Source organism: Orbicella franksi, chromosome 10, assembly GCF_964199315.1.
Source record: "Orbicella franksi chromosome 10, jaOrbFran1.1, whole genome shotgun sequence".
In the NCBI taxonomy this organism is placed as follows: domain Eukaryota; kingdom Metazoa; phylum Cnidaria; class Anthozoa; order Scleractinia; family Merulinidae; genus Orbicella; species Orbicella franksi.
Window position 1 is genome coordinate 6,281,102 of NC_138154.1, and position 24,190 is coordinate 6,305,291.

At 37.8% G+C, this 24,190-nt stretch overlaps 1 protein-coding gene and 1 pseudogene across 1 annotated transcript; both read right to left on the bottom strand.

Moving 5' to 3' along the window:
- Nucleotides 1-5,741: 5,741 nt before the first annotated feature.
- LOC145501520 (RING finger protein 151-like) lies at nt 5,742-8,506 on the bottom strand. The gene is made up of 3 exons (XM_081480979.1): nt 8,495-8,506; nt 7,322-7,416; nt 5,742-6,195 (listed from the first exon to the last, which is right to left on the bottom strand). The coding sequence occupies exons 1-3, from the start codon at nt 8,504-8,506 to the stop codon at nt 5,742-5,744; spliced, it is 561 nt and encodes a 186-aa protein (XP_081337105.1).
- Nucleotides 8,507-13,081: 4,575 nt separating this feature from the next.
- On the bottom strand, nt 13,082-20,208 carry LOC145499731 (uncharacterized; annotated as a pseudogene).
- Between the last annotated feature and the right edge of the window lie 3,982 nt (nt 20,209-24,190).

Here is a 24,190-nt window from a genome sequence, read left to right on the forward strand (position 1 = left end):
CGCTTCTGTCCTTTCTATTTGTTTGCTATATATTTTTTATATTGAACCTATTTCTAGCTACTTCTTTTGATGTGGGCAGCTTATACATTGACAAATTGCATTGCAGGCTTATTACAGATACTCTGCCAGTTGCTATCATGTGCTGGCTAGCCTCTTTATGATCTCTTTTCCTGGCTCATTTATATCAATTGGTATCTAGTCCTACGAGAAAGTTAGAGCCGGAATACCCAGGCATAGCTAGGATTAATATGGATTGATGCTTACTTTCTCGGTTTGTGAATTTGGTATGGAGCTGGGTGCTCAGCTACTGTGGTTACTGGCTTTGTCTCCTTCGCGAAACTCTCTTTGCATCCAATCAACCCGCTTCACTCCTCAGTTTATGTTACCATATGTGACTGCGTTCGTTATTGTATTTTCAGGATGTTTTTAAGATGAGGATTAAAATTCCTTTAATTAGAATTTGAATAATATACCTGTTTAAATCACTTGTTGGGTTGTGACTTGTCTCACCCATTGTCCCACCTGTTGTAGGTCCTGTGTTCATGAGATCAGATTTCTTTAAATTAATTCCTAAGTTTGAAACCGTTTTTGTAGAGTCAATCCCCCATTTTGGGTGGTCACTTACGGGAGGTTCGACTGTAATTGTACAATCGGCAGAGTTGGTAATAATTACTACCTGAATTGTATTCTACGCGGTCCACTTGCCAATGAATAGTTTTGATTACCAAAAGTCTGAGCATTAAACTTACCAGTCAGAGATCACCCTTTTTTAGTCTTTTTAGCTTGCAATCCAACATGAAGTCAGAAAACACGGCAGTAACTTGGCTTCAACTGCAGAATTTATTTCCAAGATTGCGACGATAAAATAACCAAAGATAACTCTACCACACAATTCTACTTAAGCCAAAACTATAAAGCTAACAGATGAAATGTCATCTGAACGTCTCACTAATTTTAGTGGGAGGCGCGGTGGTCTCATGGTTAGTGCGCTCGTCTCCGGATCAACCAGTCCAGGTTCGAGCCCTGGCCCAGGACATTGTGTTGTGTTCTTGGGCAAGACACTTTACTCTCACAGTGCCTCTCTCCACCCAGGTGTATAAATGGGTACCGGTGAACTTAATGCTGGGGGTAACCCTGCAATGGACTAGCATCCCATCCAAGGGGGAGTAGAAATACTCCTAGTCGCTTCATGCTACAGAAACCAGGATAAGCTCTGGCCTCATGGGCCACTTGGCTCGTATGCAGACTTTACCTTCTTCAGAAAGAACTTTTGGCCACAACAGAATCAAATGTCCGCAAACCAATCCTACAAATCAAACGTAAATAACTATCAGCCATAGTATAAGTTAATTGAGCCTTCAATTAAAAATGTTATCAATGCATTCCTTAACAATGTTAATTTTTTCAGTCTTAATTCTAGTCTCTATCTTAGGAATGAAGCTTGATACAATAAAAGCAATGAAAGTTTCCAAAATTGAGACTAACATAACTATAAAGCATTGATAGAGCACGTGGTTATTAAAATTAAAATTGAAGTTATTAGAATTAAAATTCTCATGATGTAACTATGAAATATACTGAGAATGTGCAAACAAGTAATAAGGGAACTGGATATTGAAGACTAGAAATTCCTAAGGAAAGGCAGCCATTGAAAGCCAGCATTGCATTTGGGAAGTGTGAAACACAATTACAACTAAAAGAACCGTAGACTTTTCTGTTTCGTTTTACTGTAACTAAATATTTCTCTTGGAAGCATAGTTGCAACACTAACCTAATTCACAATCTTGATGTTTTCAATTATTAATCGTGTCTGTTAATTCTTGAGCAAACGTTGTTTCTTTCTTCAATATATAGGTGTAATCCTAAAAGATATCTTTATTAGGTTGTTCCAGTTGACCTGCTTCTACTTGTAGGTACCAGAGAGTCTCAATAACTCTGCCGGTCAACCCGGACTTACTTAAGAAAGACAACCTCCCGTAACACCACCTAGACTTGACATTTTGGGTGGTCACTTGCAGGAGGTTGGACTGTAATTTTATAACTTACCAAGTTGGTAATAATTATTACCTGCATTGTATTCCATACAGTCCACTGACCAATTATTAGTATTGATCACAAAAAGTCTGAGATAAACTAATTCTATTGAAAATTTTGGTTTCACTAAACAGTAGAGAGAAAAGACAGAGATCTCATTGAAGGTACAATTGTTAGGGGAATGCAAAGGGTAGCTAATCAGATACCAGATTTGAGGGGTTTAGATTGGATACCTGCAATTGAACATCCACATCAAATATGCGGGCACATAACCAATCACAGTCGAGAGTTGTGAAGCTACAATAGTGACTATCAACAGAGGAAAAGAAGAGGGATAAGAAGGATCACGCGAATAACATAATTATTATGAACTATCCATTTCTTTCCTTCATAACAGTAACTTCAATATTTGTAAGCTAGTATAATGTCTGGTGTCTCGATTACTTTTGTCGCCCACTGTAGATACTTAGTTTAGATAACTAAATGTAGCTATAGCTGTCGATAGTGACCTTAAACATTAATTCTTGGTCACTTATGAGATCACTGAAGTCCACCTCAGTGCTGATCATCTTCCCTTCAGTTACAATTGCTCGAAAGTGTGTTTCAAATCATTTCAGCATGTCACCATCCCAAATTAAAGCAAATCTGAAAAACAATTTGTTGTGCTTCAGTTATAAATACACACAACTACATAATTACATTGCTGTCGACTGACTTAGATGCCATTGCAGTTATTAGCATCATGGCCAACCAGAACGTGAAAGAAAAAGAAACTTTATCATCCAGTTAATCAATTGTTTCCCTTGTAATTACTTGATGAGAAGGGCAGAAAAACATGCGTCAGTATAGTTAAAAATTTACACAACTACACCAGATAAAATGGTTCCATTTTGTTGGTTTTGAAATGTAATGTTAATTCATTTTTTGTCACAGGAACTTACTTTACTGTAGATGTTATCAAGTAATTGTCACTTTCAAACAAGGCCTTACTTACTTACTTACTTACTTACTTAATCTACTGTGGTTGACCAGCCCTCAGTTGCTACGTCCGTTAGGGAAATAGTCACAACTGCTAGGTTTTGCATACATGTTCTCTGATCAGATATATCCACAAGCTTTTCCTCGGTTAGGTCAGTTCAACTGCAGATTTCACTGCGTCAACTTCTACTCGGCATTGGGCCATAGTTTCTCTATTCTATCAAGTCAAGTTCAGAGTGTGTGCAAACCAAAGTGAGTAATCTATTCCTTGTTTTTTAGGGTTAGTTCTTAGGTTTTCTGTTAAAGGAAGGTGAAGAATGATCATTGCAGTAATTTTTCCAATTTAAGCGAGTGGAAAGAAGAAGCCTGAAAAAAAAATCAGGGCTTAACAGGATTTGAACCCGTGACCTCTGCGATACCGGTGCGATGCTCTACCAACTGAGCTATGAAGCCAGACATTGGGAGCGAGGTCAATTAATTGAGTTCATATCTTCCATGAGGAGTGAAATGATGTGAAGTATATATGAAATAATTCATATCTGAACTGTGGTTGCAGATGAAAGTGAAGAATGATCATCGCAGTAAATTTTCCAATTTAAGCAACTGGAAAGAAGCCTGAAGCCCTGATTTTTTTCACACTTCTTTCCAGTTGCTTAAATTGGAAAATTTACTGTGATCATCATTCTTCACTTTCATCTACAACCGCAGTTCAAATATGAATTATTTCACATATACTTGACATTATAGGTTTTCTATTATTATTTGTTTCGGTTGAGTTTCCTTTTATCACCTACCAAATGGTGTGTATCGTTACTAAATCGGTTAGTTCGTTCTGTATGCTTGGAATCGCGCTTGATTAGGTCCATATCTCCAATATAGGGTTATTTTGCCATAAAAGTACTGTCCAAGTTACACACCATGTAGCCTATTAATCACTTTCCAGCCTTCTGTACGATCAGTATAAGTGCCGATTATGTTACACTTCTATGTTATGGACGTTATTCAGAATGTTAGCGATACTTTCTTCATTTATATTATTTTATCTTTATACTTCGGTATGTTTAGTTAGGTTACTTCTATTTTCGTCATTGTATTTCAGTTCAAACTGACATACAGTTTACATCATATGACTTACGGCTAAGCTTACAGCATGTGGTTTAATTCTACCTTCGTCTTGGCACATGATTCCTTTCAATTGAGTTAATATGGAACATTGATCTCTGTCAATTAAACTCTGTTTACGTCGTAGTCAGAAGTTCTTGTCGAGTTGGTTTTAATACTATGCACTGCTCTACTCGTGATTACTTGGATTTTTGGCCTGCTATATTCTGTCCTTGTAATTCTCACATTTCATAGTAAGACGTGAACAAAAAAACACTGATTGATAAAGTTTGTACGTATGTTTGTGTGTCTGTTTGCTGATAAATCACGACTCGGCTAAAATGAGCCTTACCATGCTGAGACAGTGAGCAGTGTAGAACAGACCAGCTGTTGTATATCCATCTTTTGGGGCGTGGCTGTTCTCAACCAAATGCATCTGGACATGCTGCGGTCAAAGCTGAAGTGAGGACTTGCCACGCTTTTGCCCGCCAGAAGGTCTTCCAGACTCAATATCCACTTAAAACTCTTTCTTTTACGGAGAACTCTTTCCACTTTTTCATCGGCCTGTAAATTATTAAAATATACTGGCTTAAATCGTTTCAATATTCATTGACTAATTCATCATCAACCTACATATATTGCCCTGCTACACTAATTTTAGTGGGAGGCGCGGTGGCCTCATGGTTAGTGCGCTCGTCTCCGGATCAAGCGGTCCGGGTTCGAGCCCTGGCTGGGGACATTGTGTTGTGTTCTTGGGCAAGACACTTTACTCTCACAGTGCCTCTCTCCACCCAGGTGTATAAATGGATACCAGCGAACTTGATGCTGGCGGTAACCCTGCGATGGACTAGCATCCTATCCAGGGGGGAGTAGAAATACTCCTAGTCACTTCATGCTACAGAAACCGGGATAAGCTCCAGCCTGATGGGCCACTTGGTTCGTATGCAGACTTTACCTTTACTACATGTAAATCCATAATTTCTAAACTTTTAGGTACAGCTAACTGGATTTCAGAAAAGTAAAGAGCGTGGTTTGAATAGCCAGAACACTTAAACCAATTAAACAATGGTACACGTACAAATCCTTCTGATTTCGAGCTTCCACGAAACTCAAAGGACTATAAACCTGAAAATGTGTATGTAAGCTTATATGTAAATGTTCTTTCCATTTTGATAACGTTATGCATTGCCAGTGACTAAATCAGTCCATTCTCTTGAAAAGCACGTCGCATGACCAACTGTTGCAAAAGGCCTATTACCCTAATGGAAGTTATCATAGCCAAGTTTGAATTCAACCTTCATAGACATTTGCTCATGTAAAATATGTAAATTAAAATTCTTAGACATTTACAGAGATTAATGGGGCACTGAGTCAATTCAATCCACGATCTATAGCCAACCTAAGGTCATGTACCTTACTGAATATCTTGCCTTTTAGTTTCTCCACTTTGTTCTTCAGCATCACCTGATGACTTTCTTGGTATTGACGATCATGATCGTATTTACCACCAAGAGCGTAATAATTGTTGCAACCCTTGACATTACATTACATACATTCACCGAGGTGCAAGTGTATCTAACTTTTATTACTTCTGTAGTTAGCTTTGAGAAATGAAAATCTCCTTGCCTCTAGTGTACAGTTAAACTTATCTCGGTAATCTCTCTCCGCACTGCTGCACAGTTTTCCAAGTGAGTGTCGAGATGAAATCTTGGCACTCCCACACTATAGAACATGCATGACACTTTTTCATGAGGGCAGGCCGCTAGGTTTTCGTCCAATGCAGAGTGCTGTTGGTTTTCAATGCAACCATTTGGGCACTCCACTAACATAAACGGGCAGGTGTCCCAGTGCCTTTCTTTATCGCTATGCTGCCCAGTCCATGAGCAGCCGCCATTTGTGCAGTGCACATTAATTTTGGATATCAGTGCTTTTACAGCAATATTCGGATTTAAATTGAAGGCGTCGAGAATCGCATGGCAGAGGGGACAGGTTTTTCTTTGATTGGTGATACTTTCCTGTAAACAGGCCTGGCAAGCACTATGTCTACAGGACAACGAGACAGGCTCATTCATCAAGTCCTTGCTGGGAGAAGATGGCAAAATAGGGAGCGAGAATCAAATATTGAAATAGAGGAGACGAAGGAATAGAAGGACAAAGACCAAGGCCTTGACAAGCACAACAATCAAATAATGCTACAAAGTCAATAAAACATACAAAATCACAGGATTTCGTGGCCATTGTTTTCTCGCAGTTTTCTTTTGCGTCATGCATGACAGACTAAGCGAAAGAGAAACTACTCATAGTATACAAAAAGACCAAAATGGTCGAAACGTGTAACATATTAAGGCAAAAACCAACCTCAGATCTATTCTTAAGATATTCTTAAAATTTTGCAAATTTCGTTCCCGATATTCTTGTAAACTAGGTTGTTTTTTAAAAATAAAGGTGTATAGGAATGGGTACACCACAGAAAGTTGTAAAACAATGCGGTTCCGGCCTTGAGCAATATCTGTTGATCAAGGGATTTGAAAAACAAATGGCATGGATCAGCATATATAGTTACCCACATTCACATACCCTCGCCCTCATCCACAAGGCGAAACACTTGATTAGTATCACACAATTCAAATCTCAGGCCTGAGCACGTTCTAGCTCGTTCCTATAGCTATTAACTAAATCTGGAGCTTGAAGAATCTGAATTTGTCGCCCTTGCACTCATAACACTTTGAAGTCGCGGTCTCGCAATCTAAAACGCCAAAATGTCTCGGGCTTGGACAGAAAAACGCTTCTCTCACCATCTCACAAAGTCTCGCATTTACCATTTGTCACCCCTAATTAACAGAAGTTCACAATCTGCACGCTTTCCGATACCTGTTCACCTTCTTATATGGACAGTTTGATATAGCCTGCGGGCTCCGGGGGAGGACAGGAAACAAATTTGGTGAGCCTGTTTCCAGGCTAATTTTGATTATGCAGAATAAGCAAAGCGTGAAACAGACCCTCAAAATTAAGCAATGGTACAAGTCTGTTGCCGTTGAAAACACTAGACTTCTACAAACTATGACTTGATATTTCCAAGCAAAGATACAGTACTCTCTTTGTTTGCAGCGGTCATACAGACATATCGCGAAAAGGCAAAGTAAATCAAACCAAAACAATCTCGACAACAGCAAAACAAGAGCAAGGTTGGAAGACTGAAATTTCTCACCATATTGGGCATAGCAGACTGTGGTCCAGTTCATCTTCTGAGCCTTCCGATTCTTCTCCATTTCTAACAATTTTAGCAATCTCGCAGTTATTTGACTTTGCCAGATGATTGATTCAGAAGAACCATGAAACTCTGGTAGCAATTAAACGTCTTGGACCACCTAATCCTGTTTTTACTTCTCTTGTTAGCTGTTAAATGTGTATACATTATTACACTGTACATACAATAGCCTCCACTTGATTCAAAAATGTTCTTAGATATTTGTCTGTGGACATAAATGTGAACATTCCAAGAGGCGAAAGTTTTTGCGAGAGCTTATCTCTTGGAAAACTGTTCAGGCATGCTTTTAAACTTAAATGTAATTAATTGACGTCATTCGCCTACTGTTTATCTTTCGTGGCATTGCACAGATCTTGTGCTGTGGAAATTGACTCTTGCAGTCTCTCATCTTCTAAGTTGGACTCTAAAATTGTTTATATCATTATATCTGAGTTGGCTGCATGCATTTGATTGAGCTGAACACATGCAATTGAGCAATCCAGTTTTAACAGCAGTTACTCAACAGTGTAGTGTGTACATGTACAGATCATTTCCCTGAGCTGCCAGAGAGTGATTTAAATATGAAAACAAACTTTTTGACCAAATGAATTAAAATAATTATTCACTCGGTTATTGCAAAATATCATGATTAGATATCATGATCAAATGAATTATTTTCTGAACCCAAATTGCGTGTAATAATTTTTATTTATTGATAATTTGACATCAATAAATTATTAACATCAGTTGATCAATCAAGCAAATGTCTGGGAAGGGGTAAAACAAGTAAATTTCATAACATCCTCAAGATAATTTCTCATTTTAATACAGAATTATTTACTTACAAATAAAAATTTCCACACATAGTGGCATGTTTCTGCTGTGGCATGGTGCCAGTACCAGAACACAGGATTTAGGGTTCTTTGAACCATATTTCACTTTCACTGCAAGTAGAAAGTCTTGTAAGTTAGACATAATTACAAAATAATGCAATTAGAATTTTGAAATAGTTTATACAGCACTTCTTTGTCAACCTTCTTTTCTAAAAGCTACAGTACTGTAACAACAAAACAAACATGCTAACAATAGCCTTTATCCTTATCTTATTTATGTGAAGGAGGCAACCATACATACCTTTATCTGCATGTCTGCTTTTGTGTTGTGAGATCCACAAATAGCAATTTTTTTGGTTAGCTACATTGTTCAACAGACTGAAAGTAAACAAAATAAACTTAGGTGATTGAACAATGGAGTCACACTTAATTACGCTGTTACATGTTCTCGATCACAGTGAATTAATCAGTCTTTCCATTTTAAAGTAGATTACTTGTACTCTTCGTGAGAGAAATCTCACCTGACAAATTTTCTCTTGCATGGAAGAGGACAGTGCAAAATATCAAGCAAAACAAGGCAACCACATCAACAGAAAAAATTTTACATGAAACCAGGTGAAACTTTGACTGCCTGTATCCTGTTTCAAATGTAACCTTACAATGTATTGTTTTATGTAACAACTTAACCTGCAAATATCAAGTGTAACAGCTATAATCTCTGTTTTTACTTTCTGTTCTCTCTTTTGAGAGAGAACAAGAGTAACTTACAGAGATTGTATTGAGAAGTGAAAACAACAACCACATCTTTCATATATTCACTTGCATTCTTCATCATCTACGGGTATATAACGAACTCACGACATGATCAGCTCCCAGTTGGCTTGATAGCTCAGTTGGTAGAGTACCACACCGGTATGGCATAGGTCATGGGTTCAAATCCAGTTCAGGCCTGAATTTTTTTCAGGCTTTAAAATTCAGACCTGCTTAAGTTGTGTATTTAACTGTGATGATCAATCATGTCTTCATAGAAGACATGATTGATCATCACAGTTATGTATTCAACTAAAGTACTGTTCAAGTTGTGTGCGTAACTGCAATGATCAATCATGTTTTCTTATCTTTGGCCATAGTTCAATGTATATTGTCAAGAAAACAGTTCTGAGCAGTGGCATGACGTGGAAATAACGTGCGCACGCACTTAAATATTTTGAATTTAAGTTACCGGTATGTTTATTGCACATAGAAATTTAAGTTCTGCATGTGTTTATCATGAGAGTTTTGAAGTGTTTTGAGTGAGTAGTTGTTGTGCTTTTTAGTGAGTTTTGTGCCATTTAGAGTTAATGGTTTTACCAATTTGGAAGTATTTTGGCCGATTACCGCTCGACTATGGGAGTTTGAAACGTAGTGGTGACTTGAGATTCTTTTTCCTTTTCTTCATCGTTTTTCTTTTTCTGTCGAGAAATCATTTACGGAAAAAGGTAGAGTTTGTCTTTCCCTGTCTTGTGTTTCAAAACTCGTCTGAAGCTTTTAATTTTCCAAATGTCTAACAGGAGGTGAAGGAGTGATGGAGTGAAATCGTGCCACCACTACAATGATTTTCCAAGTTAAAAATTAGGTCCAAAACCCAGAATTATGAAAAGAATGTGTCATAAGGAGACAAATGACAATATTAACACTACACCAAAATACAGTACATTGACTCTCCAATGTTAACCTTCTACAACATTTGTAATTTTTGTCCAGTATATCCAAACGTTGAGGCCACAACAGACTAAAGACTAGATAGATCACTTGTTTTTGTTCATAATTTATTTTATTTGCAAAATTTGTAGGTTTCTCTAATTAGAATTGAAAGTTGCAAGTTTTGCACTGAAGACTCGTGTTAAATTTCCTGTGAGATCCCACAGATTATGATGGAAATATGGTGTCAGTATCATCACTCGTGTTTGAATTTTTTTCACTAACTTTTTTAACCACGAACAGTAGTTCTCTTGGTGAATGACTGTAAGCTTTTAGAACAAAAGCACACAGCATCATGTGATTAAAATCAAAGCTGAAATGGGCAAGAATAAAGACAAAGGCCCAAAACATGCAGACAGCAACACTGGTTGCTGAGGTGGAGTAGGTGACAAACACTGATCTTGAAAAATGCTATCTAAAGTCTTAATCCAGAAGCCATGTGATTCTTTATAGTTACAATTTTTCTTAGAGCCAAAAGGTCCAGATTTTGTGGCTTCATTCCTGAGGCATTTCAACATTCTTCACATAAAAATTTCAGCAATCATTTGAATGTTGGAATTTTGCGCACCTTTCTCAGATCATTGCATCATGGGTTAATGGGAAACTTGTTCCCAGGGTCTTCTCAATACTCAAATCCAAGATGGCAGCTCGTGTCTGGGATGCTCAAATTCCAGGTTGTCTCTTGTATACCGGGAACTGAAATTGTTAATCATTATACTGGCAACTGAAATAGTTAAATGTTATGGGGTGCAGAGGAACAGTAGATGCAGGAACAGTAGGTACAGAGAAACATTGGGTGCAGAGGAACAGTAAGTACAGAGGAACAGAGGATCAGAAGAACTGTGGGTACAGAGAAACAGTAGACACTAGAGGAACAGAGGAACAGTAGGCATAAAGGAACTGAGGAACAGTAGACTCAGATGAGCATATGAACAGGGGAACAGTAGGTACATAGGAACAGTAGGCTTAGAGGTACTGATGAACAGGTGTACAGAAGAACAGTAGGTGCAGAGGACCAGTAGACAGATGAACATAGAAACAGAGGAACAGTAGGTACAGAGGAACAGTACGTACAAAGGAACAGTAGGTACATAGGGGAGTAGACACAGAGGAACAGGGAAACAGTAGATGCAGAGGAAAAGAGGAACAGTAGGTACAAAGTGAAGCAAATTAAAAGTCTAGATCTCAGGAAATTGTGATATCTGTAAAATATATGACTTCATCACTGTGTTCCTATGGCAACACTGATGTCAGTCCAACCTACTGGTTTGGATGGTTTAACCAGTGCCTAGTAAATGGATGAAGTGACTAATTCATTTAAGCTTTGTCGGTGAACTATTAGCCATTCAAAGTTGTTAGGCCGTCATATTGAAAATCCTGTGGAAAATGTAAGTATTTACCTGATCGTGGAGCGCAAGACATACCGTAAAACCATCACATTGCCGTTGTTTCAAAACTTTTTAACTTCAACAACTAGCTAGAAAGAGCACCTTCAACTGAGTAAGAAGTTGAATGTAACTGTTTTATCTTGGTAGGAAGAAAACATAAAAGGCTGCAAATTACCACAGTTTTTGGAATGGTATTTACTCATTTCCCATTTAAAAACTATTTAAACACCATTCGTGGTTAAACAGAACACTTCCCATTGTTGGTTTCTGTCAATTAAACCATTAATGGATAAAAAGTAGTAAACATCCCAGGTATTATTCAAAATACATGTTGGCTTTGAAGAACTTCCCATAGCTGATTTCTGTCAATAAACCATGAATGGGTAACAAATAGGAAACATTATGGGAAATTATTCAAAATACATGGTGGCTTTAAACAACTTTCCATTGTGGTGTTATATAGGTTTAAACATTATGTAGAATAATAAAAAACTATTCTTGGAAACAGAAAACTTCCCATGATTGGCTTCTGTCAATTAAACCATTAATAGATACAAAATAGAAACCATCATGGGCATTATTCGAAATACATGCTGGCTTTGAAAACTTCCCATTATTGGATTATGTCAATAAACCATGAATGAGTAGCAAATAGAAAACATTGTGGGAAATTAGTCAAAATACAAGTCGGCTTTGAGCAACTTACCATCATTGTTTTCATGGGCTTAAACACCAATTAAGCAGTATGTAAGATGATAGAAAACGATGGTCAATTAAAGTGCAAACATGTGCATGCTTCCTCATAAACCATCAATGGTTTATTAGTAAATCATACTGGTTTATTAGGGAAAAACGGCATGGTTTTAAGCAAATTCCCATTACCAAGTTCCAACTTTGGTTATAATTATTGACCATAAGTCATTCTGTAGAACAAAGACAACACAAGATGATTAAGAGCAACAAATGTTGGGTTTGTTTATTTGGCTTACATGTGCTGACAATACCATTCTACGTGCTTAACATCAAAGTTCTTTGCTATTTCATCATTGTACTGTTCATGTACTTAAAGTAAAAAACTAATGCAAAATGTGCACAAAACTTATACATTTTGCATTGCAATCTGCATTGGAATCTTACAGTAATTAGCATTTCCTATTTAATCACAGACTGCTCGGCAAAAAAAATCGGAAACTTGTGCAGACTGGCACATTGTAGATTTGAAAGTTTTTCAGTATCTACCTTGGATAATTATTGTTTTGAGAAAGGACCATGGTTAGCAACAGTGTTATCTTTAGAATTAGGAATGTTCCATTCAACTTTAAACTTCGTGAGAGCATAATACTTATATTACTTGTTTGCTTGATACATCTCTAAAGTCAACTGCAGCTAACATCACTAACAGTAATGTGCTTTACACCACTTAAATCAGGGAACTTTTACACTGCTTAAATTAAAAAACCTTTTTTGTGCACATTAGAGCATTGTAGATTTGTAAGCCTGTCAGTATACACCTCTACAGTATTGTGAAAAAGTAATGCAAACAATAATCAACAAATATCATGCTTTGTTCTCGCGATTTATCACCCATATATCAGCGAAATATCGCACAGATAGGCGAACGTTAAAATAATAAATCGGTGAGATATTGGTACAATCTTCGCTATATCTCGCCAAGATATCGTTCTAGTGACACTTCATTGCAACGATATCTTGCAAAGCGAAACTATATCGTCACAATATATCGTTGCAGTGAAGTTCTTTGTAACAATATATCGTAGTGAACTTTGCTTCAACAATTTATCGTAGTGAAGCGATTGGGTACGATGAATTCGTATCTGTGTACATGTAATGGGCACAGTTGAGTAATAAGTGGTTCAACAAAGTGCAAAAATTCGCTTTTGAAAAGTTCTCTATGCTCCGCCATAATAAGCAGCTTCGCTAACAGCTTCTACTATCACTGGTTGATGGTTGTCTCCATGGCTGGAGATGACACTTCCAGAATCTGTAGGGAAATAAAGTAAAAAAAGTAATGGATTTACTACCAATGTAAAGAATAGAATAGACTGAAGGGTCTCAGTTATTTTTACTGCCAGCCAAAATTTCATTATTTTTCAGCACCTTAGAATGAACATGATCAATCGCGAAACATCGTTATCTCTATCGTGAAAAATGTAGGCTAGGATGATCAGTGATCATAAATCAATTTGAATTCTAGTTTATCAAGAAATAGCTTTAGACGAGACACGAAAAGCTTCAGAACAACTTAAATTGTGTTTTGGAAAAATTAGAAAATAAATAAACCACTTGTACTGCTGTTTATAGTGTATCAAAACATAGGCCAAATAAAATTGACCCAAAAAGCTCAAAGTGAAGGTTAGGAGGTGTAGCCGCTAAAATCTTGAAGCACACCGAATCGGCCACAGGTGAAACCAAACACACGAAAGCAGTCACGAAGTAAAACAAACACAAATCCAAGTTCCAAACGGGTGCCACAGCCTGTACTTTAACCTCACAATCCTGAACTCGGTCACTGCACAAGGGCACGTCACAGTTTGCCTGATGAGCTCGAAGACTCAAAAATACACAATCGCACATTTGTACCTTCGCACGGTTTCTATAAAGAAATACAAAGAATACACTCTAAGAAATACTTGCCAAAAAAACACTGGTATACAAGACGTGCAAGAAATACTTACGAAACACGCTGAACCTATATAAACCTCGATACACAAGGAAAAAACTTTCCACTCACATGGTCGCCCCCTGAACATGGCGGCCATTTCACTACGTGTTTCCACTGCACTGCACAGGCCTGAACACTAAACTCGAGCGTGACACCGCTGTACAATACAACCAAAACTTGAGCTTATAGGAGGAATCGACGTCAAGACAGAGGTGTAAAACAAATAACTATTGCTCTGTTTTCATATCTGGCATGTAAGTATTACATTAAGTAAGAAGCGTACCTTTCCCTTAGGTTTTTCCCTTTTTTTGTCCTTCTTGGCAGCCTTTCCATTTTTACTGGTAGTGTCTGGGTTCTGAAAATTGATTTGAAATAAATAAAGCCATAGTCATAACTTATCAAACTGATCTACAAATTTGATCTTTAGAACAGTAAAACTAAATTTTTAGCTGCAAACTGCTGCCTTCTTCAGAATATCGAAAGCACAGTCTTGTAAGAATGAATTATGCGTGCAGTGAGACTGTACTTTTTTAACTCTCAAGAAGCCAAGAGTCAACAGTTGAAAATTTAGTTTTACAGTTTGATACATCAAATTTTTGGATCATTTTCAAAACAAAGGTTTTTAAGTCACGACCAGTGATCGCCCTACTTGGTCCACGAGTTTTTAATCCATTTTGATAGTTAACGTAATGACATCAGTGGATGGAGCAAGACTAAGGTAAGTACAGTCATGAAACTTAATCAAAGTAATGTGAGTCGCAGGTTCAACTGAGGTTTCCTTATATTAACACAACTGTGAACTTTTGTCAATTGTTGTTTACCGGTCAGAAACACAATCAAATGTTAACTTTTTATCTCACAAACATTAATGTATTCCTGGAGTTAAAATGGTGTAGAATCTTACACACATGAAGTGACCGTTATTTGTAATGATGTTTTAGTGAAGTGTTAAGTCAACTCTCAAGCCCAGCACTTATACAGTGAAAACCGTTTCCTCGAACTTCAATGTCTAACATATGAACAAAGCCCAACATACCTTTATCTTAGGTTTTCCTCTCTTCTTGTTCTCCTTGGCAGCAGTTTCACTTTCACACGTTAACAATAATGAAATTTTAATGGAAGTTAAGAAAAACCTTAGTTTATAAAACGGCTGTGATAAAAGGTAAAATCTTTACTAACTAGTTTTCTCTTACTTCTTGCTCTGCACTGTGGCAACTCAGTCTCGACATCCACTGGTTGTGAAACCTTCTGTTCTATGGGATAGCATTCCACAACAGCTGTGTATTCTTTTTGGTTCCCCCCAAATAATTTGAACTTTTTGTCCAGGTTTAATAGGGGATGGATTAATTATGGTCGATTGAAAAACCTCCGAAAACTTGCGATGGCCCCACTTAATTTGAGCAACTTTCTCCATTCTCGTAACTACAGTATCACAGGCTTTCCGATAGTAAACGGTGATTGTGATGATCAATGAACTTCATTTTCACCCTTTTATAGCAACTTGAACCATGAAGCAGGATTGAAAATTCTTTGATTCAATTGGCTGTAAAAAATTTTACTGTTGCGTCAAAAATAGTTTGATGTGCATCCCTTTCGCCTGCCTATTCATATTATAATATGCGTGTGCCTATTCATATTATAAAGGGGCCTATTTATATCACAATGTGTTAACTTATGGTTTTGTGCCGTGTGCCCACTGAATTGAGGCCCAGTCTTAAGAGTATTTTTGTTTAAATCGTATGTTTTCCTTTATATCTTATTCATGCCTGTTGTGCACATCAGACTATTTTTTTGTCACGGGTTCGAATCCCGTTGAAGCCCTGATTTTTTTCAGGCTTCTTCTTTCCAATTGCTTAAATTGGAAAATCTACTGCGATGATCATTCTTCACTTTCATCTACAACTGCAGTTCAAATATGAATTATTTCGTACATACTTCACATCATTTCACTCCTCACGGGAAGATAATTAATTGACCTCACCCCAAATGTGTGGCTTCATAGCTCAGTTGGTAGAGCATCGCACTGGTATCGTGGAGGTCACGGGTTCGAATCCTGTTGAAGCCCTGATTTTTTTCGGGCTTCTTTTTAATTGCGTAAATTGGAAAATTTACTGCGATAATCATTCCTCACTTTCATCTACAACTGCAGTTCAAATATGAATTATTTCATATGTACTTCACATCAGTACTCACATCAGTTCGTATAGTGTGATCGTCCGGGTGAGTGTAGTTCTGAAAAGAACTGTTGTTGGTGACTGACGTTTCGACAACCTGAGCGGAAGTCATCTTCAGAGTCAAGTGAATGGTGTTTGTCAGTCGATGATGTTATAAGTCTGGTCCATTGAACGTGATTGGTCAGTATAGCCAACAGTTCTTTTCAGAACTACACTCATTATTACGCCTAATATTGAATTAGGCGTCCTTCCACAGCTTTTCTTTGCTTTTTGTACACTTTCCTTTTCTTCACTGATGAAGGGTCTGCTTCTTCCCCTTGAGACACAGGAAATGATGAAAAACTGTAACAATCTGGCATACCACAATTGCATTCTGCAGCACAGTTATCACAGCAAAGATGTGGAACTTCATGCTGCCAAGTTGTTGAATGAAAGTGCTTCAGGAACTCCTTCTGCAATGTTGAGTTTTCACATATTGTTTCATATGGCCATCAATATGGGCAAGGAGGACACCATGGTACAAAATGTACACAGCACTTTGAATACCATCCCTGCCTGCTCTACCTGTTTCCTGGATATATGCTTCCACATTTTTAGCAGGTCCATAATGAATTACTCTGTGTACTCCCTTACAGTCTACCCCCATTCCAAATGCAATTGTTGCAATCAACAATCTGATAGTTCCTGTCACTGACTGGAAGGGGAGAAAATTTGTTCTTTGTTTGCAGAAGGTGTGCAAGAGTCAAGCATTTCAACTAGTACATTGGTTGAATCATTATCAGTTCCATGATAAATATCCTTGCCAAGCATGGCTTTCACTATTCCATACATAACACTGCATTGCTTAATTGTCTGACAATAAATAATCGTCCTGTCACAAGATGTCCATTTCAATTTGAGCTCTTTAACCAGCCACTCAAAATACAACTCATGGTCAGCATCTTTTTGCATGCACTTTACAGTGTAGGTAAGATTTGGCTTATTTGGGCTTTTGTGAACCTCAAATGGTTTCTCCATGAGGAGAACGTTTAAGAGCCAATTCCCACAAAAATCAAACACAATCAAACACAATCAAACAAAATCAAATTTCTTCGGCAAGGCTAGAAAATTCAGTCTTTTGCACATAGCTAGCCCCTAGCAAGAGTGCAAACAGGCTGTAGTTTTTACCTTGAAATAGCTTTGTCTTTCTGAGAAAAATGACATTTTCGATTTAACCTTCAGACTCAATTTCATGCAATATGGTGAGTCCTAACTGGGCTGAAAATCGGTTGAAGATCAACCACTTTCATTTGATTCACATTTCACAACCATTGAGTGCAGAAAAGTTGTGATACAAACAGCTTATTGCAGAACTATTCTTTGTCTAAAAAAAGACAATTTCAAGAATATTGGATTAATCTAATTATTTGACAGTAAACAAAACCAGAGTGTTCTCCAAAATTTAGTTAGTTGGTGAAAAGAATTGTCATTTTGAGCATGTGCCATGTCTGGAAATTCCACAAGATTTTAGATTCTAACTATACTAGGATAGGTCTTTCAATGTAGGTAAAGTTTAGTTTGGGCAAATGATTAGGCACTCATCAAAAAATTATTTAAAATTGTTCACAAAAGACACAAAATCATGCCAGCAGCTTCCAAGTGCATGACCAAAAGTATCATTAACATATCGGCATTCAATACTTCAGTTCGAAACGTCAGCAATACCAAGCAGTATAAATGACATACACATGAAAATAACATGTTCACCTACTTTGGTTTTGTAGTATCCTGAATCTTGCAAACTGATTCTTTCCCTGCATTTCTTGTCAGTACTCGTATCTGACTTTGAAGAAAAACAATTACTGTCTCAAGTCACATGTATGTATTATTAGATGTATCATTCTATCTGTGTTATTTGTGTCGTTTGATTAAGCCAGTAATAACTGCTAAAACATTATTCCACGTGTGACTTTCGGGTTTCCATTTTGAAGACATTTGAAAGGCCTCCATTTTGACTGAAGATGTTTATCCGAGACTGGTGTGTTACAACATATTTTACATGGGGGTGGGGGTCGGGATTTCAGAGCTTTAAACAAAGTTACTTTTCTTTGTTTGAATTTGAAGTCACAAAGACGGTGTCAGTGTGTAGCATTTTATTGCTTTACCTAAGAAAGGAGGCCTTGAATTAGAACTAACATCAAAATATTGGAAGAATGCTAATACTTTTTCTTTCGGAAATAATCCCCATTCTACCCCTACCCTGTGTGCAAAGACTTTTGCTGGACAATATGCAAATAAGAGACATGGAGCGATCAAAGATGGTGGCTTATTTGTGATTGCTAATTACTGGGGATTTCTGCCTGAAAGCACATTGAATGATTGTACTGAACAACAAAATGGAAAACGTAGGAACATTTACCGTATTTTCCTGTGTATAAGTGGACCTTTCAAGACCTAAAAATCAGTCCAAACATTTGCCCTCAACTTATACGTGGTTCAAAACTTGAGATCCAAGCGCCAGTCAAGTGATTACCATAATAATTGTCTCTCAATGTTAACAAACATGTGATAAACGGCAGCACAGTTTACAACTTACATTCGCTTAGCAATCTGTTTCTCTATATCAGAGCTTCAAGTTAAAATGCATCAACATTCAGCCGTTAAATTTTAACCTGAATCTTTTAGACACTCACTGGCTCAATTTTGTCATAAAGAACCGATATTTTTCCTGTAACTAAAGCCGTAGTAAAGCCGCTCGGAGAAAACATCTTCTGTGCTTCAAACTTCTCTGCTCGGTAAGCTGCCAGGATACGAGTGCAAGGACTTCTGTACCAGTACTTGACTGAGTTCAAGGCTTGACTACCAAGTTCCCAACATGCTTTACACTTTGTTTATGGAGTCGTTCTGAAAGTTGTGAGCCTCTTTTGCATTTTGCCTGTCTCATAAAGCCACTTTTTATCTCTTCGCACTAAAAAAGTTTGTTTGAAATCCTTATGTTTGATTTTGTGAGCTTTTCACAAAAATTATTGTCGAAAAGCCCGCATGCACATGTGTTGCTAAACTGGGTAAAATGCTTGGATATGTGCCATAATAAGCTTTAAAACTGTGCATTGAAACTTGCTGTGATTTGTTTACATATCTGTGGTAGCTGAAAGATAATTTTAAGAAATACAAGACAAGTTTTCCAAGAAATTCTTACCTGGAAATTAAGAAAATCCAGTTTTTGGCCTCAAAAATTGGGGGTCGACTTATACACGGGATCGACTAATACACAGGTAAATACAGTATATAGGAACATGGTAATATCAAGTGATTAGGGGGATTCAAATTCACCAGAAGAATGCTTACAGGTTCTGCAAAGCTAATGGAACACCGTTAAAATGGCAGGATGGGAATGTTGTTTGCTGGTCAAGACATGATAACCCAGTTAAGGTAAACACATTTATATTGTTTTATGCTTAAGTCGTGCTGATATTCCTGTGATATTTCGAAGTAAAGTGATTTAATGACAAAAACAATAGTAGCATTTTTGATCCACGCATTGGACTGCTGGCGTTATTTTAATTTTTTTTGTGTGTGACTTGAATAATTTTTTGACGACTGCCTAATCATTTGCCCAAAGTAAACTTAACATATATTGGAAGACCTATCCTAGTATAGTTAGAATCTAAAATCTTTTGGAATTCTGAGACATGGCACATGCTCAAGATGACAATTCTTTTCACCAACTGACGAACTTATCGTTGGAGAACACTTTGGTTTTGTTTACCGCCAAATAGTTGGATTAATCCAATATTCTTAAAACTGGGCCTTTTTGGACAAGGAATAGTTCTGCATCAAGTTGGTTGTATTACAACTTTTTTGCGTTCGATAGTTGCAAAATGCGAATCAAATGAAAATGGTCGATTTTCAGCCCAGTTAGCACTCGTTGGATTGATGTCTGGATGTGAAATCGATAATGTCTTTTTTCTTGGAAATACCAAGATATTTGAAGAAAAAAACTACATAGCGTTTTTACTTTTACTAAGGCCTACTTATATGCAACATTAGGGCAAATTTGATTTTTCAAGCCTTACCGAACTACTTTTGATTTTTGTGTACATTTGCTCTTAAAATGGTTTCTTTGGTCAGTTTTGTAGCTGTTGCAGTGAAAGCAATCATCTTAGCATTTGGAGCTAATGATCGTAGCTCATGAAGGTGGCCATAGCACTCACAGAATGCTTTTGTTTTATTGCTAGTCGACTAGCAGCTCTAGAAAGTAAACTGTCAACATGAAGATCCCAATTACAAGGATCTTCATGGAAGGTAATTCCCGAAAGTTTCAGCCACTCTTTCCACTCAATCCCAGGCACTGGAGGAGGAGCAGGCTGAGTAGTTCTGAGTAGGGCTGAGTAGGGCTGTAGCCCTACCACTTCTATTGCTGGGATTTATTTTCTAGGGCTTCAGTTGACATGGATAAAATATGGATTTTACTAGTTGAAAGTAAAATTGGCCAGATTTTTTAGCCCTGCCACTTTAAAACGGTCTCTGCTGTCCCTGAACAACAATAACAACAATACTAATCTTTATTTTCTCTTATTTTAGTATCTAATTCTAATGAAATTAGTTTTGACTTCAGTCTGACTATGATTTCACCATTTGTATGGCTGTTTGTGTCACAGTATATTGCAATTCAAACAGTGAATTGATCAGAGTCATCATCATTCACCATCATTATTTACTTATCACTATTCATGATACTTTGACAGTGCTGATCCTAGCAGTATGCAGGACACCTGTAACATAAACTCACTTAACTGACCTTGCTGTGCATGAGTTCCCATAGCTCAGTGGATAGAGCACCCACACAGTTTTCGGGAGGTCATGGGCTTGATTCCTGTCAGGGACTCAGAATTTTACTTTGTCCCATGCTTGTGCCTCATTGATCAATTCACCTTTCACATTTCATAACCAAGCTTAAAATTCACCATCTTTATTCCTTATCAATATATTGCAATATAGCTTTTAAGGATGACGAGGATCCTGGTGAGTAAAGTCACTTCCTGAATCTTGATTTTAATGCATTAACTGCAGCCTGTTTGTCAGGGCAGCCATAATCCAATGAGAGTGTTCCAGGAGCATCAACTCTCTAAAACAGAACTTTCAGTGCCTCGGAAAATTCATACAACACTCTCTTTCAGGTTGGCAACATACCCTACATGAAAAAAGAAAGTGTAAGTGGGGTCTAATCATGGACATCTAATATAAATATGTAAATGAAAAAATGTTAAATTTCAGTTTGCTAAGTTTTTTCATTCTTTACTCACCATATGTACATTTCACTAAAATCTTCTTTACCATATGCTCTCCTTTCTTGTACTTTGGGAGAGCAACGTTAAATCATTCTTTGCCATCTTGCAATGTCGCCTGCTCCCTGTCACTGTTTTAATTGAAATGCAGAATTACAATCTGCAACCTAAAAAGGTAGATATTTTTGGTTTTGTTTTCCCTTCCATTCAATGTGACAAATTCAGAGTGGTTTTTTGGCAACCTGAAAATTTCACATTTGTAGCAATGTTTAGTGTGCATTATGATGTTATGATATGTTTAAGTTTTCATACCTGCTTGTCATTCCATGGTATGAAAAGGCCAGCTTTTTTGCAGCAAAGTGGTTGTAGACAGAATGAAAGGCCTCCAGAGAAGATGTAGCATGTCCTGAAATTTGCTTTATATCTTTCAAGAGGGACCCCTTTGTAAGCAGCTCTGTGAGATTTTCATAGGGTTGTGTACGTGCAAAAGTAAATGATTTTACCTATAGTGATAAACATCTAATCCCTCCTTGCAACTATCAAAGATCATGATACATAAAAAATAATCATGGTATTAGCATTGCAATCTCCGTGCATCCTACCCTGAGTGCGTTGCAAGAGGCTAAAAAGAGATGTAAACATATTTAAAATGAAAAATGGCCCATTACTGACTTAGTGCAATAATGGGTTTTATGCTGGGCGGGGCCTTATCTTATCTTACGGTACAAGCTGCAGAGGTAGATAGCCAATAATGGGCTAGACACCACACGCAGAGTAAGCTTTAAATTTGCGTGCTCTGCTAACCCACTCCCCTTTTTCTGCCAGTGCCGATCGTGATAGCTGTTTAGCTTTAAAAGCATACTTTACTTTCTTTCCTTGGAGTCAGGCAAGTGCACCTTTTATAGCCTTTACCTTTACTCAAATTAGTGTGTCCTTCTCCATTTTGGCTATTGTTAACCTTCGTTTCAAGTACCTGTTAGTGCCCTCTCCTTTTCTACACCTATGGCTAAACATCACATCTTAATAATTGGGCACTCCTTTGTTCACTGACTTGCGGCGTTTGTGCAGAAGAAGCAGCACTTGCATGCATTTATCACTCTTAGTGATATTGCGGATATTGATTTTCATGGCATTGGGGTCGCACAATTGAGAAATTTCGCAAGTTTGATTTTACAGTTGTGCGTCAGATTGCTCCCACAATCATTATTTTGGAGCTTACCTCCAATGATCTCGTTAAGGTTGTGCCTGAGACTATTGGCTCAGAGCTACAAAAATTAGTGCAAGATTTGCACGATGTATATTCAGTCAAATTTGTTGTAGTAGGGCAGGTACTGCGGCGACGTACACGGGACTCAGAGGAGTACAATTGTGAGGTGGGCAAGCTTCACCAATATCTTAAGGTATTGGTCGAGCAGTTGCCTTTTTGTTATTACTGGCAGCACAGAGGTTTCTGGAACTTGAAGCGAGACCTTTATTTACCTGATGGGGTCCATCTAATCAATTTAGGCTACTACAAATTTATGTGTAGTATTCGAGTGGCTGTTTTGAATGCTGTAAAGTTAGTGGGTGTGTCCGCCGATTAATTGCTGTTACCCAAGGCCACGTAGCCATCGTGATCTTTTAACGGCGGTATTACAGAATATTTAATACATGCATCATATATACAGATTTCGCAGGCTATTTTGAATTTGTAATTACTTGCACGTGACATTTATGGCATAATTAGTGTGTTATCACCTGGCGGCTATTGTTATACTACATTAGTGTGTCCAACACACTCACACCATTATAGGACAATATTCCTCTTGAAATGTCTGGTATTGTTTTACAGTATTGCACTTGACATTATGGCATAATTAGTGTGTTATCAACTGGCAGCTATTGTTTAACAGCATTAGTGTGCCCAACACACTCAGGCCATTATAGGACAACTGTCCTTTTTGAAATGTCTAGTATTGTTGGTTTTGTTGTGTTGCCTGCTTCTATGTGTACTTGACATTCGTTGGCTTTCGCGTAAGCCTTTACTAAATGTCTCGGATTTGTTTGTGCCATTTTGATTTCAACATATTAATCGCCCTTGGCTCATTGGCTGAAGTGTTTCCAGCCTGCTAAGACAAGGGGAGTACACCCACTAGGTTTGAGCTTTACAGCGTCTTAATCTGATCTATGTGTCAGTAATATAATTTCAATTTTTCATAAGCATGCCTCCTAAACGAGCCTCTAAGCCCCACATGTCAAAAAGTTCCACACACGGTATCGGCAAAACAGTGCCGTTCAGAGGGTAAGTATGCATCCCTTCCTAACAGCACAACGTCCACACCACAGTCCAGCCCCACCGCACTGAGTGAATTGATATCAAACGCGATTTCTGGGGCCTTACAGTCGACCGGCATCGGCACTCTCAACATCTCTCCCGCAGTTGGCGAACAGAGACCTAGTAATCAGTCCATGTCACAGCCCACCGTGGTTGAAGATGCCGCCTCAAAAGAGATTGCAGATCTGACGAACACCATGGCTGCGGTTAGGCTAACCTTTGCATCCGAGAAACCGGATGGCACGTTTTCCAGTGTCACTTTTGACCTCAAGTCTCACGTCTCGGATCATTTCAAGGCAAAGATATGGGCAAACGAATATGTTCATTTCGGGTCTCTCATCTCCATATCACCAGACAAGTCCAAATATCGATTATCTGTCACAAATGACCATGATCACCCTAGTCTTTGCCTTGAGCACATTAAGCCAAAA

Coding starts and splice junctions, on each gene's coding strand:
- LOC145501520 (XM_081480979.1), bottom strand. Junction 6,196..7,321: donor AGTCTGCTATGCCCAATATG/GTGAGAAATTTC, acceptor ATCTTCTCCCAG/CAAGGACTTGATGAATGAGC.